This window comes from Nicotiana tabacum, chromosome 15 (assembly GCF_000715075.1).
Source record: "Nicotiana tabacum cultivar K326 chromosome 15, ASM71507v2, whole genome shotgun sequence".
Taxonomy (NCBI): Eukaryota; Viridiplantae; Streptophyta; class Magnoliopsida; order Solanales; family Solanaceae; genus Nicotiana; species Nicotiana tabacum.
The window spans coordinates 26,803,937-26,825,266 of NC_134094.1; the positions used below are offsets into that span (position 1 = coordinate 26,803,937).

Genomic DNA, 21,330 nt, shown 5'->3' on the forward strand with positions numbered 1-21,330 from the left:
CCGGCTACAAGTTTACTGTGAACGCTACTGCTTCTTTTTTGCATATTTCTTTCAGCCAAAGGCCTATCGAAAACAATAACGCTGCCTTCTCAAGATATAGAAAACATAATTCTGCCTTCTCAAGATATCGAAAACATCAACTCTGCCTTTAAGGTAGGAGTAATGTTGGCGTACACTACGCTCCCAGACCCCACTCGTGAAATTACACTGAGTATGTTATTGTAATTACATATACTGAACGATCCTACTGACTAGTTTCAACAAATTCCTTGTAACTTGAAGCACGACATGCTAATATCATTACAGAAAAATACAACTTTACTTTCCGAACGGAAATTCATTTCACAAAGATCGCAAACAAACTATGAACACAGAACAAACTATCCAATGAAGTATCAACACACAATGCAAAACTAACTAAAATCCTAAGTACAAACTATCAACACAGACCAACTATCCAATGAACTATCCCCAGTTACAATTTATAACAAAATGAAACGACGTGGTAATTGCAAATGTTCATATCATACTGAAGAGGAACCTGTTTTAGACACATGAGATAACGCGTCCTCAAACTGATGGTCATCGGACTTCCCTGCACTCAAGCATGGTGGAATAAAAGATCTGAAGACAATATCCATGTTCGGGACTTCTTTTAGTTCGTGGGAAATGACTTCGAGGGCTGGAGATACAAAGAACCGACGGAATTTCTTCTGACAAATGAACGCGAAGATCAAGGAGAATATTGGAAGTGGAAACAAAACTGGAGTAGGCGCGAACTTTTTAACTCCAAAGTAACCGCACATGGTAACTTGATACAAAATCAAGGTAGCTAACATCCGCGTGTGAATATGGGGCCACATTCTTCCGTAGCTCTCGAATGAAGGAACGTACACTTTCAGTGCCTGTTTGAAGACAAATTTAGGAGAGAATAAATGAGATTAAAAAACCACCATGCTCTTATATACGATCCTGCATTTATGAGTAACAACAACCAACCAATCCAGTAAATTCCACAAGTGGGGTTTGGGGAAGGTAATTCGTACACAGACATTACCCCTACCTTTATAAGATATAGAGGTTGTTTGTGATAGACTCTCAGCTCAAGAACGGTGAAAAAGAAGCAATGAACAAATAATAGCAACAACAAGGTAATAGGCAACAGAAGCAAATGGCAAAGCGTGTAATAACAAAGATCTAGGAACACGAAAATACAAGAATAGTGTCAATACTACCGGTAAGTAGGGGTGTACAAACCAAACTGATAACCCGGAAAAAAAACCCGACTAGTGGTTTGGTTTGACTTGGTTTGGTATTGAAAAATAAAACCCGACCATAATAGGGTTGGTTTGGTATTAACTAAAAAGAGTCAAACCGAAACCAAACCAACCCGACATTACATGTATACATATTTTATATATTAGATAGATAAAAATATTTATTAGAATGTATAAAAATATTTCTTAATTTTTTTTATAATTTTTGTATTTAGCATAATATTTTAAATTGGTTTTATAGCCCATGTAAATGTTTGTTTTTGTCTGGCCCATAAAAGAATAATTGAGCCCAAAGCAAAACTAGATTAGTCCTAAAGCAAAACTAGATTAGTCCTAAAGCTGTTCTAAAACACTTAAACAATTGAAATCATTTTGTCTCTTCTCCAAAGGCAAGAAACCCTTTCGTTCCATTCCAAAACCCCCCAATTAGCTCAAACCCTATCAACTCTCTTTTGCTCTCATCGGTACAGCTCTTTCCTTTCTCATTTTACATGTTTTCTTTTAGCGGCATGCATACGCCTTGCTTTTTCCCAATTAACTAAGATTTTTCGTTTTCCGATTAGCGAGTTGTTTTGCAAATCTGTTGTATTCCTCCTTATTATTGAATTCATTTGTTTATTTTGTTTTTCTTAGATGATTAACATGAGTAATTGACTGTTACTTAAAAAGATATTGAAACTTTTTTTACTTATATTTTAAATCATTTGGTTAAATAATATGGATTATGTAAAATTAAAAGTGATGTATTTCCTACATTATTTCTTACATTGATGTATTTCCAAGGAATATAAGTTTGAAGACATGTTAGAGGAAGTCCAGAAAATTGAGCAAGTTGAAGAAGGTAATAATTTATATTCAATTGTTAATGAGTATAGTTATTTTTTTATATTATTTAATATTAAATATGTTAATTATTTCTTTTCTTTCGGAATATGCATACTCACCTTTGAGGATTGATTAGAGGGATAGTTAACTACAATTTGCTTCATGATTATTTTTGAAATCTTTACTATTTTAAGGTAATTAATTAAAAGAAAGTTGGTGCATGGTTTTTAATCGATTAAGAAGCTTTTGTATTACATTGTTTCTTTAAGGTTCAGTTGATTTGATAGTTGAAGAAATTAGACTTTTTACAATACTTAAAGCAATTGATTTGTCCATGATACTCTAACCTGCTCTTTCTAATTATTTATCTAAGGTTCAATTGAAGTTAGACATGTCAATTGCTTTAAGCTTTTATTAGCATTTTAGTGTAAAGTGAAAAATAATTTATAAAGTAGAGACCTTTATAAAGTGGAACCATACAACCTATTGACTAGCATAGTTGAGGTCAATGCTAAAAAATAAAAACATGGTTGTTATTGGTAAAATTGTATTTAGGGCTATAGAAATATTTGGAGCACAAGTTTATCGGAAAAAACCCGATACAATTGATTTGGTTTGGTCTATAGATTTAAAAACCCGATACAATTGATTTGGTTTGGTAATTGCAAAATCCGAACCAACCCGACCTATGTACACCCCTACCGGTAAGAATGACACCATGTAATAACAAGGAACTACCTGTATTTAAGAGTAGTTTTTTTATTTTGGTTTAACGACTTGTACATCTATATAAGAGTACATGTGAAACTTGTATATCTGTATATCCATTTTGGGTATAGATGATTCATATAATCAACCTACTAATTTGGAATTAAAGCTTAGATCAGTATAAACATTAGACACCAGAACAACTACTCTGTCTGTTTCATTTTATATCAAGGTATTTGATTCAGTACAGAGTTTTACGTACCAAAAGTACCCTTAAAACGTGTGGTCTTAAACATGTAAATATGAAAAAGCATTATTCTTTCCGGAATAAACTAAAACTAAAAAAGAAAGTGAGATATAAATGAAACATAGGTTATTCACCTGATTCCGTAGTAGAAGCCAGCCAAGACCGAAGTAAACCACTCCAAACGGTAAAATTATGGGAGCTATGACGGAATAGCATAGGACAATCGTCATAATCAGCATATCACTGGGAAATCGAGTTGCATAGCCTAGATCGCCAGGAGCCCAAGCCTCTTTTATCTCAGCTTCAATTTTGCACAGATACTTCTTCTTGAGATGGAATATGATTAGAGGAACTATTCTGGACAGCTCCAGCCCATAGCCGACAAAGAACCTGCGATCAACAAATTATATCAAATGGAGAAGCAGAATGGAAACTACCAGCCAAAAAATTAAGATTCAGGACCATAAAACACCTTGAATTGTGCAAAGAGAATAAACTTCAACAAACCATTATTGAGATTAAAAGGAGAATTAACATTCTCTTCACTAGCTATACCATTCTGAACCGAGCTTTAACACCACAGAAGCACACGCTTAATAAAAATAATGACTCAACCTCAACAAAGAAAATACTATTCAGAGTAAGGTTTTCATCAAAGATCAGAAGACATATCGGCGACAACTCATGACAGCATACTGTTACAAAAAAAGGATAAAAGAGTAGCTGCGAAAATAAAAGGGAAAGCATGCTATAGACTTACTTCAAAGCGACAAAGGTCAAGAAGAAAGTTGCATTCTGTGGAAGGCTTTCTGCCAATACACGAAAAATAGAGTTGGGATCGTTCTCAATGCTCTTGAAGGAACTGAATAGAGTTCCACCGAGAGTAACACCAATAAATACATTAAGCACTGAGAAATAAAAATATTTCCCTGAAGCAGCTCTTGTCACATGGCTTTCTGAAGGGATGCCCTCTGCTTTGGATAGAAACATAAGAAACTTTGGCAACAAAGCCAAAAATATGATGAGTGCAAGTTGAGGCAAATATGCTTCTAGCACTGTTTTGATTGCCTTCTGATTAACTACCGGTTTCAAAAACGGGAGAAGCTTCACCAGATTGTCTAGAGTTGTTAATGCAGAGATGAATCCAATCGGAATCATGTAAAAGAATATGGTCAGGAACACAACAACGTACACAACATACTGCCGGATTATTCTCTCATAAAACGTTTTTGGAAGATTAGTCCAAATCAACTGCCGTGGTTCTGGGGCGTCTATAACGGTCCACCTGTCAACTATAGGGGCGTGTAAATTCTGTGATGCAGAAGCTGCAGCCACCCTTTTGTTGAAAAAGACGAGCGCAGAAGATTGCTGTTTCTCTTTGAGAGTCAACTTTTGTTCAACTTCCAACTGTTGGATCAACTCCTTAATCTTATCATTGTAGAATTCAATTGAATCTACCTTTTCACCAACAATACCAAGGAAACCAGTTTTATGCGAGGGTTTTAGTGCATCAGGATTAGTTTTCTTCGACTCCTCATAGATAGCTTCAGCACGTGCAAGCTTCTTTTTGTACCCTTCCAACTCTTCATAAATTTTGTTTACCTCCTTATTGTTCGTCACCACCATTGACCGATAAAATGTGTCGGGGTAGATTGCTCTAAAGAATGAATCTATCTGCTCTTTTTTACTTTGACCAACAGCAGCAGGAGGAATATCCCTGACAAGAATAACAAATTGATCGGCTCTGATTTCTGGAGACATAAGAGCTTTAGCTCTCAATTCTGAAACATGTTTGTATGCTTTCCATAAAAGGTAGTAAGTAACAACAGAAACCCAATATGTTGCAACTATAAATGCCCACAACCGCGGGCCTGAATTCTGCAACAGCAATGAGAATATAAGGAAATATTAGAATTCATCGAGCGACAATAAAACAAAGAAGTTTGGTTAAACATAGCAAGTTTTGTTAAATTGGACATAATGGCCATAAAATAGACCCTGCAGTCTAAATAGCGCTGCAATATCAAATTAGGCTAAGTTAAAACCATAAGACAGTCGTGGTTTAAATATATCTATGGATAAGGCTAAGGAAAGGTCAAAAGAACTTACGCCGACTTGTCCCATAGATAACCTATCAAGTTCATTGAAAGTCCCCTTGCTGGTGGTATTGGCCGCCTTGATACTATGATCAGTTGAAGCAACTGGTAGAAGTACAGGCAGCAGTATAATGCCGGAGAAGACAAATATTCCCAAGGCTGAAAAAATAAATGGTGTTATAAAATAATTTACACTATCATGCTGAGTTTAGCATAAAAAACACTAATGCAAATGAACCCTCACATTTGAGGTTTCAACAACTTGGCTACACTAATGACTTCTGAAAACGGTACATTTCATAAGTTAATGGTTACCTAAGTTGCATCGACTCTTCGATTTTGGTGCCGTCCCCATCCAGATACGGGATACATCCCGGATTCGGTCAACTGACTTCGGACACTTTGACCGGAGTCCATCGACAAATTCGGGAGAAAAATTGAAATTTTGATTTCTCAAAATCAAAAATAAAACAACTTTAATAATGTCCATCTTGGAGAATAAAAGATTGAATTGTACAATATGTAAGTTTTTCACAGAATATCTCTCAAAATTAACAATATTTTTATAGCTCTACTTTTTATTAGCCGAATCCCGTACCCGTATCCATATCTGGATCCGCACCCCCGAATCTTAAAATTTAGATTTTGCCGAATCCGATACTCGGGTCTGTCCCAGTATCGGAAACCCGCACCTGAGTCCGAGCAACTTAGATGGTTACAGCTGCTTGTACTACAACAACAAATGCCACAATTCTAAGATTTTTTTTTTTTTTGAACTGGGAATATGTTAGAAAGTATACAAATAATATCAACTACTACGACTAGTACTATACTTAGGTAGACGAACACAATTCTAAACTAGTTGGGATCCATTATATGAGATCCTCCGTATCCAAAAAAAAGAATTTTAACTTGCTTGAAATTTGAACCAAAACCAAATGCAAACAGCTCAAATTTTCTTGTTTTTCACCCCAACTACCTCTACTCTTCGCAAAAGTAAAGGATATACTTGGTAGTTATAGAAAGGACTAAGGGGTTAGTGAACTAATTTATCATTGAGACCAACAATGGATTTGAATAATACACTTTTTGGAACCAATAAGTATTTCCCTCAACAGAAAACATGCCAGTAGATACTAGATAACAACAATAAATTAGAAAATAGAAATTATTTCCAAAAAAAAGGAGAAAATAAAACAGGGGATAGTAACAAATCGAAAATGCATCAATATTATTAGAACGACTACAAGTAATTTACTTAGTGAAGTTATCCACTTTCTTTTTAGACTTCAACTAACGTAAACTATTAAGTCATCTAAATGAGATGACGAATAACTGCCTGCTTATAAGAAGTGAAACTGGTTACCAATAAAATAAGGCCGACAACTTACTATATATAAAAATTCTTTGCAGTTACAGTGTGTGTATGTAAGTTAAATCCTTCTCCAAATTTTTTTTTTTTTTTTTTTGTACTTACCACCAAAATCCCTTCTTTGTAAGTAAAGTAGATCCTAGAAAACTGGTTGAATTAGTTTACTTTGAGAGCAAACCACTTGAATTCCACATTATGCTTCCTACCAAACTCTCTACCCCACAAAACTAACCAAAATCTAAAAGTACCAAACCAAAAATTTACCAAAATAAGCCTGTGAAAATGTAAAAATACATAAACATCCACTTTAAATAACAATAATATTTCTCAAAATTGAGCTTAAGCTCTATGCACGGACAATGTAAAATAACTATATATAATAAGCATTACTCGGTAACCTAAATAAAATGATAAATACCCTACTATAACAGGTCAAATCATACTGATGGTGTGTAAAAATTATTTACGTTAGTACATAAAACTTAAATCCCTCAAAATTTAACATAAAACAGAATTTAAAAAGAAGGGAAATTTAATCATTTACCAGTGCCAAGGAAAACAAAGTAGACAGCAGTATCAACTCCAGACATGTTGATGATATCAGTTTCAGATGAGGACATAGCTTCTCGGATCCAAGAAAATGGGTTGCGGGTCATGTACCCGCCTTCAATCGGGTTCATACCTTTAAGGATCCGATTTGGATAGTACACCTCAGCATTCCCTGGTTTTCTTGAAAGCCATGTGAATAACAGCATCAAAACCACAAATATTATAAAGGAAGTTCCTAAAGATGTCAAGAATGATGGAAAATCCATCTGGGGTCTTCTAAATATTCAATCTTTTAACTGTTTTGGCTCTCAAAATGTAATCTTTACTCTGTTTTGGTTCTCAAAATGCAACCTTTTCTCTGTTTTGGCTCTCAAAATGCAATTTTTTCCTCTGTTTTGGCTCTCAAAATGCAATCTTTTGTGTGTTTTTGGTTCTGGGGTCTGCTCAAAATACAATCTTTAGTGTGATTTTGGTTTGTATTAATGCTTCATAATATGCTTTTTGGTTTTGGGTGTTTTTTTTCAGTTTTCAAGAAGGTGAAGAGGGCTATTTGTTAAAGAGCATTGAAGGCTGGGAAATAAAGTAACCGTTAGAAGGGAAAATGGAGTAGTTTTGAAACTATGATTTTTGCTTTTTACGTAGATAAAGAAAATATCTAGCTACTTCATGATTGGAACTTGTGAAATGTGGGGTTTTATATTGTTAAAAGATGTTTCAGTGTGTGAGAATTGAGATTACGTGGGAATAATGTGTGTGTTATGTGTTGTTTTTCTTTATCCAACTCTCTCTGTCGATTTCCTTAATGCAGAAAGAGGAAAGAGGTGAAGGGAAGTTGAAGAAAATTGAAAGGAGAGAGAGAGGTGATAGTGAAGCAAAGTATAGGTGGCAGATTTTTGACAAAGTAAAAGGAAAGTGTTGTTTTTGCCTGTCTAAAATGACTAAATTACCCTAGCTGTAAATTGTGATTGCTTTTTTTTTTTTCCTTCTAAAGTAAATGTTTTCAGCATTTTAAGCTACCTATGGAATATGAATTCATCAAGTAAAATATTTTCCACCAAATCAAAATGCATCCTAGTGTTGGAAAAAAAAAAGACAATTTGGTATATAAAGTATTCTGTGTTCGAAAAAGGATCGCATTGTAAGAAAATATCACGTAGATAATCTATTTTGATATAAGCATCTGATTATACAGCGTACAATTTTTTTTTTTTTTTGATTAACTGAATATTGAAACTTAAAAAGAAAGGGAAAAAGACGGCCAAAATGATTCTAAATATGATAATTAGTTGGTGGGGAAGGGGAGGAAAATGATTGTAGTAATAGTTTAATGTTTTATTTTAGTAATTACCACTAGTATATAGCTTTTGTCTCTTCAACATCTTTTGCTTTTGTTAGCATAAGTGTGGATTATAAAGTTCCACGTATACCTCCATTATTTAAATTGTTGATGTGATTAAAGGTGTGTGAAAAAACAGAAATATTCATTAAAAAAATTAAATGGATTCAAAATTTGACTATATTATTTTATTTTTGGATTCTCTTTAGATTTTAGAACAATTAACCTTTTAGATAATGAAAAGATCATAAGGCGTCCTATATTTTCACCTAACGAGGATCTGAATTGGAATAATTTAAATTTTAATAAGTCATTAAATGTATTTGGTTTTTCATCTTCAATCACTTATCAGTTCAGAATAGAACAGATTTAATTAATGTTGTATCGAGGATTAAATTATTAAGACATAAATTATTTAAAATTTCATGCAATATATTAAAATATTTTCACTGGAGATCTGAATCTGAATAATTAAATTTTCAATAAATTATTAAATGTATTTACTTTTTTTCAGTTTCAACCACATATCAGATCAGAATAGAACATGTTTATTTAGTTTTATAAAATAGGATTTCGTTAAGATGTAATTCACGTAAAATTTCAGGCAACACACTTTGTCCATTATCACCGCGTAATTAACCATTACTACTGTTGCCAACAACCACCTCCATCGTCAATTAGCATCGCCGCTATCTTTTACTACTATAATGTATTTCATCAAACATATAATTTTTATAATCGTGTAAATTAAGTTTGTTTAATATTTCATAAATATAATATCTCATTATTTTTTCTCAGTCGTGACAAGACGAATCAGCATTCAGCGTTAGCAAAGTGTGGGACTGACGACAAAAATCAGAGTTTGGAAGATAGTGAAACTTGTTAACGTTACCAACAGTGACTAAGCCAGCTGATGCTAATCTTCAATTATCTAGATGACACGTGGACAGTTACACTCCCTTGCCGACAGGACTTCGCTGGCTAGTTAATGGGTTATTACAAGTGGATAACTGTAGGGCCCTCACTGGCTTTTCTAACAACTACACCTTCCGTTTCAATTTATGTAAACTTATTTGACTAAGTACGAAATTTATTAAAAAATAAATATTTTTTAAATTTGTGATCTTAAAAAAATCAAAAAAGGTTCCATAGTATTTATGTGGTTATAAAAGTTTCTCATTAAGGATAGAATTGAAAGTTTAAGCTAAATTATTTCTAAATTTAGAAAGGGGTCATTCTTTTTGGAATGGACCAAAAAGAAATGGGAAAATTTCACATAAGAACAACTGGGCTCCCTACTTTATTTTTTTGTTTTCCATTTGAAATTTAGTAGGCGTTTGGACATATGAATTGTAAAATTCGAAAAAATGGTAAAAAAATTTTCAAGTGAAAATGGTACTTGAAATTTAAAGTTGTGTTTGGACATAAATTTCAATTTGGGTTGTTTTTGAATTTTTGTGAGTGATTTGAGTGAAAATTTTGAAAAACAGCTTTTCTAAATTTTTTAAATTTTCGAAAATTTCCAAAATATATCTTCAAGTAAAAATTAAAAATTTTCTGAATAAATGCTGATTTCGAAAAAAGTGAATTTATTTTAGAAAAAACTTCCATCAAATTTTATGTCCAAACGGGGTTTAGAATATTCACGATAGATTCTGATTAATTCGAATTAGTGTCATAATATTTATTAAAAGAGAAGTGTTAAATATTTCCTTTCCTAAAATCTTAATTAAGGATAAAGCGATTCTATCCACACCATTACAATCCTTAATAGTCAAATATAGGGGTAAAATTAGATTTTCGATTATATGTTCAGTCAAAGTCAGTAATATTAATCCAAATTCTGTATTTATCAGCCTTGTGTTTGTTATTCGTTTTAGGATCCACTTAACTCTAATTCACATCTATGTAAAATCCAATAAAGAAGAAAAGAAATTTTGTCAGAATCTTTTTTATTTTTACGATTCAAATCTGAAATCTTTGATTGAGGAGAAAGGAATTATATCCTTTATATTACTATCTTTGATGATTCGAAACCCCACACTGGCTTTTCTTACAAGTAGTGTAATTCTTTTTGAAATTCTATTTTGAATCTGACTTTTTCGCTTATTACGTTGTCAAAGTTTTTTTTTTTTTTTTTTTGTGGGGTTCGATAGTTTTGATTGGAGGGGTTCCTCCACGAGCAACGTGGTGGCACGTAAGACTTGTGATTTAGAGAGTTTGGGCAGTTAACAGAAAAACGGATGCACTATATCCCTTCTCTTCCTTTGTGGATAAGGATGAGTTGAATCCATGTTTCATATTCTACAAGTCATTACTTCCATTTCAGTTCACGTACGCGCCGACCTACAAGCTCCGTTACGAATTCGATCGAACCCAATAATTTTATACGAATAATATATTTATATTAAAAAATTTATTAAATATAAACAAATATTAAATTTAAAATTCAGTTATTAGTACTTGAAATAATTATTCTAGAATCACAAACTCATAAAGTTGAAATTCTGATTCCACCTCCAAATTTTATATGACAACATTTAATTGGTGGAAAATAAAGAGGAAAAATCACCTTGGCTAAATAGTAAATATATAGCATGTGAATTAACATATCATTCCATTCATATAAAAGTATGTTATTAAAAGTTAAATAAAAATATAAAACAGATGACATCGGGTTTCCGTTTTTGTAGCATGTATTTAAAATTTAATCACAATTTAAGAATATTGCAAACCTAGCCACAAAAATGACCTAGTGATGCATGGCCACTTCTTTCTTATACACGCTCTTCTTCTTTTAGAGTAGCAAAACATATGGTTCCCAGGGGTAAACTTGCTGTATTGTTTTATCAATACTCGATCTTGTGATTTTTTATAGACTGAATAGGCAAAATATATCACTTCTCCTTATTTATGCCAAGTTCCAAATAAGATAAAGACTCAAATATCACGATATATAACTTTCTATTTGCTGCTTCTCTGTTGCTTGTTCCTCAATACCATTGTGAATTTGTTGTACACAAAATCACGTATAAGTATAACAACATTCACCTTATGAAACATGTCATATTTGAACTGTGTCGAACGTCAAACTATTGGCCTGAAGTTTGAAAGATGGCATCGGGAACATCAGGTCATTGGTCTGAAAGTCAATCCAGATTTGTACCAAACTTTAGACCAAGAAGAAGAAGAACTACTTTATGGATTATCCTTATTCCAAATTTCAGCAACACCAAACCAATGTGAAATTGCTAAATGTATATTGTATATTAAATAGTAAATATTAAAAAAATTCATGCTAAATTCTTACGGTAAAACGCATAATAAATAGTAAAGAATAAATTATTTTTTTCATGCTAAATTCTTATGGTAAAACTCATAATAACATCATCGTCCTAATTTTTGCACTAATTTTTAAATTGCGTATATTTAATTAGTAACGTTAAAAAGTGGCTATTGGTTCAAATCACCCTAGTAAAATATTAATTATATTTTCTATATTACACCATCCGATAAAGCTAGTATGAATAGGAATATGCTAATTGGTGGGGAAAGCTCGACATGAAACCAATAGGTTGGTAGTCTATTTAGTCTATTGTAGTGACAAATAACTTTTAAATTATACTGGAACAGATTTTTTTAAATTTCAACAATAACAAAGTTACTCATTCTGTAATTTTAACGATGATAGCTTTTGTATACGGCTAAAATCGGTTTCGACCTTCATATGATTAGTCAAGATTGGAACATAATGGACCGAATGTCATCCTCGTAATATCAGGTATGAGATCCAAAACCAGATTACCGAGCTCAAATTTCTGGGACCGACCAAATACCGAACTCGGAGTCATTACCGAGCTCGAATCCTAATCGAACTATGATGTGAAGCGGCGTTATCGAGGTTTAGAGCCAGAAACCGACCAATACCGAACCCAAGTCAATACCGGGCCCCGAGTCAATATCGAGCCTGAGTCAATATCGAACTCTAAATTTGGAAACCAACCAATATCAAGTCTGATCAAGATCGAGCCAAGGGACAAGAGCCGTTACAGACGCACTCAGGAGAGAGAATCTCGGCGAGAATTTGGGAAAAGTTATTCTATCATAGGTTCCCCACTATGTATTTTTAATTATATCCAAAGTAGGATCCCTCCACTATAAGAGGAATGTCTATTATTTCTGTAAGGATCCAAAAAAGAAGGCATGGATACACTCTCATATTATTGATATTCACAGAGAAAAACATACTGATATTTATATTGAGATTATCCTCTTGTGAGCTTTATACATTGATTCATCTTACTTGTTCATAAAATAGCTTGCTATTTCAATTTGGTTGGTATTTCATTCTTCATACAGTCAATACCCAGTATATTTCTACTTACTTTCCGATTTGTGCCAAGTTGTACCTCGTATCCTTAGAATTACGTATAAATTCAACTCTATCCGCTTTTCGGGTAAACAGTTTGGCGCCCACCGTGGGGATAAGGATAACAGTGGTTGTTTGGTACGAATCTCTACATAACACACCATTTTATACTTGCTCTTGGAAGTATCTTTGATTTCGGATTGAAAACGACGAATTCTCAATTAATGGCCCTACCTATCGACAACGAAGCTGACCTTCAAGATGAGAACAACAACTTAAGCCCTGGGGGCGGAAGGCCACTCGTTGATCCCGTTGGAGCTCGGGTCGAAGAGCCAATAGACGTCAATTCACATGCAGCCATCGAGGCGAACCAACGTTCCGACCCTGAAAATAGCATTCATGGTGAAACTCGGTCTGCAGTTCGAAATACCCAAAACACTGAGGAAAACGAAATCAGTTTGCGTATGATCTTTGAGATGTTGCAAGCTCAATAAGTAGTAATAGCCCAGTTGCAGAGCCAAACCCAGGCACCGACCAGACTCGAACCTAGTCCACCCCATGAAGTCACCCACAAAACGGGACCAGCTATAGTAAGGTCAAATGAGCAAGAATTCGAGACTAATCCCGAAATTGTTAAGATGCTCGAAGAACTGACAAAACGAATAGAGTCAGGAGAAAGGAGGATCGAGGCAAACGACAGAAAAGTGGAAACATATAACTCCAGGGTCGTTCCATTATATTTAGCAATCTCGGGCATGCAAAACTTCTTTGGGATCGGTATCGAGGCAAACGACAACAAAGTGGAAACATATAACTCCAGGGTTGATCAGATCCCGGGGGCACCACCGATATTGAAAGGCTTAGATTCCAAAAAATTCGTACAAAAGCCTTTCCCCCCGAGCGCGGCTCCTAAACCGATCCCAAAGAAGTTTCGCATGCCCGAGATTCCTAAATACAATGGAACGACCAACCCCAACGAATATATCACCTCTTACACATGTGCCATCAAAGAGAACGATCTAGAGGACGATGAGATCAAATCTGTATTATTGAAAAAAATCGGTGAAACCCTATCAAAGGGAGCAATGATATGGTATCATAATTTACCATCTAACTCTATTGATTCTTTTGCTATGCTTGCAGATTCTTTCATAAAGTACATGTCGGGGCCATAAAAGTCAAGACCAGGAAGTCGGACCTATTCAAGGTAAGACAAAAGGATAGCGAGATGCTAAGAGAATTCGTATCTCGTTTCCAAATGGAATGAATGGATCTACCACTAGTCACAAACGATTGGGTTGTTCAAGCTTTCACTCAAGGTCTAAACGAACCAAGCTCGATGGCTTCAAGGCGGCTGAAGCATAACATGATCGAGTACCCAGCTATTACTTGGGCCGATGTGCACAATCGGTATCAATCCAAAATAAGAGTCGAAGACGACCAGTTGGGTTCTGGGTCCGATTTTAAAAGGGATATCGACCGAGATCCAAGGTCAAACAAGGATCGATATCGGTCATATAACGGAGATCGTAAGGGTAGCGAACCTTCACGCAACCCTGTACGAGGCAAAAAGAGAAATGATCGAGGCCAAGGGTCTCAGGGGCTGATGAACAGGAATAGGTTCGACAGGCATACCGGACCTAAGGAATCACCTCGGTTATCAGAGTATAACTTCAGAATTGATGCATCCTCTATCGTATCGGCTATCAGACGCATCAAAGATACTAAATGGCCTCGACCTATGCAGACCGATCCTGCCCAGAGGAATCCCAATCAAATGTGCGAATATCATGGCACTCATGGCCACAGAACGAATGATTACAGGCAACTAAGAGATGAGGTAGCCCGGTAATTTAAAAGAGCACCTTCGAGAATTTTTAAGTGACAGGGCCAAAAACCATTTCAAAAACAAGAATTTCAATAGAAAAAACAAACAAGAAGAGCCACAACACATTATCCACATGATCATTGGTGGGATCGATACCCCCTAGGGGCCGGTGCTTAAACGCACTAAGATGACGGTTGTAAGAGAAAAGCGATCCCAAACTCAGGATTACACCCTTGAAGGAACCTTGTCCTTTAATAACGAAGACGCGAAAGGAATCATGCAATCACATAATAATGCACTGGTAATATCTGTACTTATGAATAAAACTCAAGTTAAACGTGTGTTAATTGCTCCAGGTAGTTCGGCCAACATCATTCGATCGAGGGTCGTAAAACAACTCGGTCTACAGAACCAGATCGTGCCCGCAACCTTGGTACTAAATGGATTCAATATGGCATGTGAAACTATTAAGGGCAAAATAATCTTGCTAGTTAACATGGCCAGAACCATCCAAGAAACGAAGTTCCACGTGATCGAAGGCGATATGAGATACAACGCCTGTTCGGAAGGCCGTGGATCCACAATATGAGGGTTGTACACTCGACCCTCCACTAGGTTTTGAAGTTCCCAACATTGTAGGGAATCAACATGGTCTGCGGGGAGCAACCGACCGCAAAAAAAATATTTGCCATCGACGAAGTGATTCCGGTGTCATCATTATCATCAGCAAAAGGATCGAATTCGAAGGAGGAACAGAATACCAAATAGCAATTACAAATATCAGCTTCGACCCAATTAGAGAATCAGAAGACTGACGAAGATGATTAAAATGTAATCCCTCGATCTTTCGTGGTTCCCGATGATTCCGACGCCACCCAATTAACAATCAAAAAACTGGAGCAAGTCATACTAATCGAATATCTACCCGAACGAAAGGTATACCTGGGCACGGGGTTAGATCCCGAGCTTAGGAGAAAGCTTATTCAATTTCTTATAGCTAACATAGATTGTTTTGCTTGGTCCCATCTTTACATGACAGGGATCCCACCGGGAATCACCACTCATAAGCTAAGCTTGGACCCAAAGTTCCACCCGGTAAAACAAAAAAGAAGGCCCCAGTCCGAGGTCAAACATGCCTTCATCAAAGACGAGGTAACCAAACTTTTTAAATAGGGTCCATTCGGGAAGTAAGATATCCCGAATGGCTAGCAAATGTGGTGGTAGTCCCTAAAAAGGGGAACAAACTTAGAATGTGTATATATTATAAAGACCTGAATAAAGCATGCCCTAAGGATTCTTTTCCTTTGCCTAATATTGATCGTATGATCGATGCCACAGCCGACCACGAGACTCTCAGTTTTTTCGATGCCTTTTCCGAGTACAACCAAATACAGATGAACCCGGAGGATCAGGGAAAGATCTCGTTTATCACTAAGTACGTGATTTATTGTTATAATATAATGCCATTCGGTCTAAAAATGCTGGTACAACTTATCAATGCCTAGTAAACCGAAAAGCAAATAGGAAAATTAATGGAGGTTTATATTGATGGCATGTTAGTTAAATCCATGCGAGCATAGGACCACTTAAAGCATTTGCAGGAAACTTTCGACATACTAAGGGAATACAATATGAAGCTTAATCCCAAAAAATATGTATTCGGGGTTGCCTCGGGCAAGTTTCTCGGTTTCATGGTGACCAATCGAGGAATCGATATTAACCCCGATAAAATTAAAGAAATCGAGGACATCACAATGGTAGATAATGTAAAGGCTGTACAAAGGCTAACGGGACGGATAACCGCCCTGGGACGATTCATTTCGAGATCTTCGGAAAGGATTCACCGGTTTTTCTCTCAACTTAAAAAGAAAGTCTTGGAGGTAGCTGTAAGTGGAGTCCTAATTCGAGAAAAGCGAGGTACGCAATTCCCTATTTATTATGTCAATCGAACTCTGGGCGAGGCCGAAACTAGATATCCACACTTAGAAAAATTAGCGCTTGCTTTAATAAGTGCCTCTAGGAAGTTAAAACCATATTTCCAGTGCCATCCGATACATGTTGTAACAACTTATCCTCTACAAAATATTTTACACAAACCTGAGCTTTCAGATCGATTGGCCAAATGGGCCATAGAGATCGGCGGGTACGACATCGAGTATCGACCTCGAACCGCTATCAAATCCCAAATCTTAGAGGACTTCGTGGCTGACTTTACGCTGGCCTTCGTACCAGAGATCGAAAAGGAATTACTGATAAAAGCGAGTACCTCTTAGGGAATCTGGACCCTCTTTACGGATGGTGCCTCGAACGCAAAGGGGTCCGGACTGGGCATCGTACTAAAATCGGCCACAGGTAATATAGTTAGACAGTCTATTAAAACTACAAAATTGACTAACAATGAGGCCGAGTATGAGGCTGTGATTGTAGGTCTTGAACTAGCTAGAAGCTTGGGAGCCGAGGTCGTGGAGGCTAAATGTGATTCCTTCCTCGTGGTAAATCAAGTCAACGGGACTTTTGAAGTCCGGGAAGATCGAATGCAGAGGTACTTGGATAAATTACAAATGACTCTACATCGATTCAAAGAATGGACTTTGCAACATATACTTCGAGAGTAGAACAATGAGGCTGACGCTCTTGCGAACTTAGGTTCGTCGGTCGAGGATGACGAACTCCACTCGGGGACTGTCGTGCAACTCATGAAATTGGTAATCGAAGAAGGTCATGACGAGATAAACTCCACAAGTCTAACCTGGGATTGGAGAAACAAATATATAGAGTACTTCAAGAATGGGAAACGTCCATCGGATCCAAAGGAATTGAGAGCTCTACGCACAAAAGCTACATGGTTCACCTTATCCGATAATGGAACACTATTTAGAAGGACCTTCGCTGGTGCACTGGCAATATGTTTGGGACCGGGAGATACCAACTGCATCCTACGTGAGATTCACGAGGGCACTTGTGAAAATCATTCCGGTGCCGATTCGCTGGTCCACAAAGTAATCAGAGTAGGGTATTGTTGGACCGATATGGGCAAGGATGCAAGGGAGTTCATTCGAAAATGCGACAAATGCCAAAGGCATACGCCCATGATTCATCAACCCGGGGAACTACTCCACTTGGTCCTGTCTCCATGGCCTTTCATGAAATAGGGAATGGACATCGTCGGCCCCCTCCCATCGGCCCCAGGTAAGGCTGAGTTTATTTTGTTTATGACTGATTTTTTCTCTAAATGGGTTGAAACACAGGCTTTCGAGAATGTGAGAGAAAAGAAAGTAATAGACTTCATTTGGGACCACATCATATGTCGGTTTGGGATGCCATCCGAGATTGTATGTGACAATGGAAAGCAATTCATCGGCAGCAAAGTAACTAAATTTCTCGAAGACCACAAAATCAAAAGGATCCTATCAACACCTTATCATCCCAGCGGGAACGGACAGGCCGAATCGACCAATAAAACCATCATCCAAAATCTTAAGAGAGGATTAACCAACACTAAAGGAAAATGGAGAGCAATATTACCCAAAGTCCTATAGGCATACCGCACAATATCGAAATCCAGTATCGGAGCAACACCGTTCTCATTGGTTTACGGCACAAAAGCTCTTATCCCGGTAGAGGTTGGAGAACCTAACATCATGTTTCGATATGCAACTAATGATTCGAATAGCGAGACAATGAACACGAGCCTAGAATTATTGGATGAAAAATGAGAAGCAACTCTCGTCCGATTAGCCGCCCAAAAATAGCGGATCGAAAGGTATTATAATCGAAGAACCAATCTTCGATATTTTAAAATCGGGGACTTAGTGCTAAAGAAATTCACCCTCAACACCCAAAATCTAAATGAAGGAAAACTGGGTCCGAACTGGGAATAACTGTATCAGGTTCTCGAAATCATCGGAAAAGGATCCTACAAGCTCGGTGTAATAAACGACAAATAACTACCAAGCAATTGGAACGTGTCGCACCTAAAACGATACTACTGTTAAGGTACGACCCTTCTATGTTCATTTATATTTCGAAATTAACCCTTGCAGGTGTTCGATCAGAAACAGGGATGGATTATCCAACTTGAAACCTTTAGGCCTGAAAGCACGAGTTGCAGTTTTTTTCCCTTAGACCAGTTTTGTCCCAAATGAGTTTTTCGGTAAGGTTTTTAATGAGAAAACCATTGACCGTGCTAACTTAGAACAATTCAACAGTATCTGAGGCCTCTTTATAATCAACCTCGGATACTGGGGGGCATTACCCTCGAATATATCAAGTTCGATCATCAAGTTCGATGCAAGGAAGTTACTACATGACAACAGGGTTTCGATAGGAAAAAATATAAGAGCCAAAGGGTCAAAATGAACCATGCTCGTGTAGTTTTCTCGATGCCTGGTACAAATCATGAACACATGTATAATGACAGAAATTTCTTCTTTACCAATATTTCATATCTCAAAATCCACCCTCTACTTCGTGATCTATTATGTAAACAGGCTTAAGGGCCGATCATTACCCCATAAATAGGGGACTGCCAACCGAAAAATCAACGAGATCAAGCCCCATAGAAGCCTACGGGCTACATTATTTCAAGTTCGAGCAATCACTCACTCGACCATTAAGCCTACGGGCTACTCTTACTTCGAGTTCGAGTAATCATTCACTCGACTATTAAGCCTACAGGCTACTCTTACTTTGAGTTTGAGCAAACACTCACTCGACTATTAAAGCCTAAGGGCTACTCTTACTTCGAGTTCGAGTTAGCACTCACTCGACTACTAAGCCTACGGGCTATATTACTTCGAGTTCGAGCAAACACTCACTCAACTATTAAGCCTAAGGGCTACTCTTACTTCGAGTTCGAGCAAGCACTCACTCGACTACTAAGCCTACGGGATACATTACTTCGAGTTCGAGCAAACACTCACTCGATTATTAAGCCTAAGGGCTATTCGGGACTGCCAACAAAAAAATTAACGAATTCAAGCCCCACTAAGCCTACGGGCTACATTACTTTGAGTTCGAGCAAACACTCACTCGACTATTAAGCCTAAGGGCCACATTACTTCGAGTTCGAGCAAGCACTCACTCGACTACTAAGCCTACGGGCTACATTACTTCGAGTTCGAGCAAACACTCACTCGACTATTAAGCCTAAGGGCTAATCTTACTTCGAGTTTGAGCAAGCACTCACTCGACTATTAAGCCTACAGGCTACATTACTTCGAGTTCGAGCAAACACTCACTCGACTATTAAGACTAAGGGCTACTCTTACTTCGAGTTAGAGCAAGCACTCACTCGACTACTAAGCCTACGGGCTACATTACTTCGAGTTCGAGCAAACATCCACTCGACTACTAAGCCTAAGGGCTACTCTTACTTCGAGTTAGAGCAAGCCCTCACTCGACCATAAAGCCTACGGGCTACATTACTTCGAGTTCAAGCTAACACTCACTCGACTATTAAACCTAAAGGCTACACCACTTCAGGTTCACTTACTCGACTACTAAGCCTAAAGGCTACTCTTGCTTCAAGTTCGAGCAAATGCTCACTCGATTATAAAGACTACAAGGTCCGACTTCGATCAAATTGCCTAAGGCCTCAAACTTATGAAAACTTTCATAAGGCATGAATGAAACAAAATCTTCACAAGGCAGAAAATGAAACAAAGAAAAGTCGGGAAAGGAAACGATCTTCATATATATGAGTATTTAAAAGGTCCGATCGAAACCCTACACAAAAAGATCAAAAATAAAAAAAACCCTAAGGTTCCTAATTATCTCCGGGAGCAGTCTCTTCTCCATCGAGCTCCTCCCCTCTCTTAAACCCGCTCTTGCTCTCGTCATCATCATCATCATAGAAAGCCAGGGCTCTAGCATCGGCTTCAAGCTCTTTAGCATTTTTTATCTCTTCAGTAAAATCGAAACCTCGAGCATGGATTTCCTCGAGGGTTTCCCTACGAGATTGGCATTTGGAAAGTTCAACAACCTAATATGCTCGAGTTTAAGTGGTCTCGGCTGCCTCTCTCGCTTGTACTTGAGTGGCGTCGGCATCGACCCGATAGACAACCACGAATGCATCCGCCTCGGCCTTTGCTTTTTAAGCTTCAGATTTGGCCTTGGCAAATTCGGAAGTCAACCGAACCTCTAGCTTCTCTATTTTTCTTGCTTGAACTGAGCTCCTCTCCTTCATGCCTTGAAGTTGACTTTCGGTCGATGATAATTGGGCTCGAGCAGCCTCTTTCTCTACAGCAAGGCAGTCCATACCTTCTTTTTACCCTAATGTCTCCGCCTTTATTATATCGACCTCCTCACGGAGCTTCCCGATCATCTCGAGCTTCTGCTGTAGCTGTGATATCGAAATATTAGCCTCCGATCCCGAATTGAACCTATGAGTTTTTAAGATTTTCATTACCTGCTCGGTCAGATCGGTTTGATCTTGGTGAGCCTTGTTCAACTCGACTCGGAGGTCTTTGGCCTCCTCTTCTCTTTGCTCACAAAGAAGTCTGAGGGCATTTCTCTCCCCCGTGAGTGTTCGGAGGTTGGCCTCGTATCGACTCAGCTCAGCTCAGGACCGAGAACATGCTTTCTGATGAAGCACTAAGGCCTACCCAGATAGAAAAGAAGTTAAAAGAGGAAAACAAACACAGATAATACCAACCAAGAGAGTTAAGGCTTACCCGATTCAGAGCACGCCGTACTTCTTTTAAAAGGCCTGATCCCTCACCC

General features: G+C 37.2%; 1 protein-coding gene across 2 annotated transcripts; it reads right to left on the minus strand.

The window, feature by feature from the left end:
* Positions 1 to 300: 300 nt before the first annotated feature.
* LOC107787373 (CSC1-like protein ERD4) lies at positions 301 to 7,942 on the minus strand. Of its 2 annotated transcripts, none has more exons than XM_016608928.2 (5): positions 7,070 to 7,942; positions 5,167 to 5,312; positions 3,818 to 4,935; positions 3,192 to 3,447; positions 301 to 905 (listed from the first exon to the last, which is right to left on the minus strand). In XM_016608928.2, the coding sequence occupies exons 1-5, from the start codon at positions 7,338 to 7,340 to the stop codon at positions 525 to 527; spliced, it is 2,172 nt and encodes a 723-aa protein (XP_016464414.1). In that variant the 5' UTR covers positions 7,341 to 7,942; the 3' UTR covers positions 301 to 524. The 2 variants fall into 2 exon arrangements, with proteins under 2 accessions (XP_016464414.1, XP_016464415.1); XM_016608929.2 differs by lacking the exon at positions 7,070 to 7,942 and adding an exon at positions 5,469 to 6,699.
* Between the last annotated feature and the right edge of the window lie 13,388 nt (positions 7,943 to 21,330).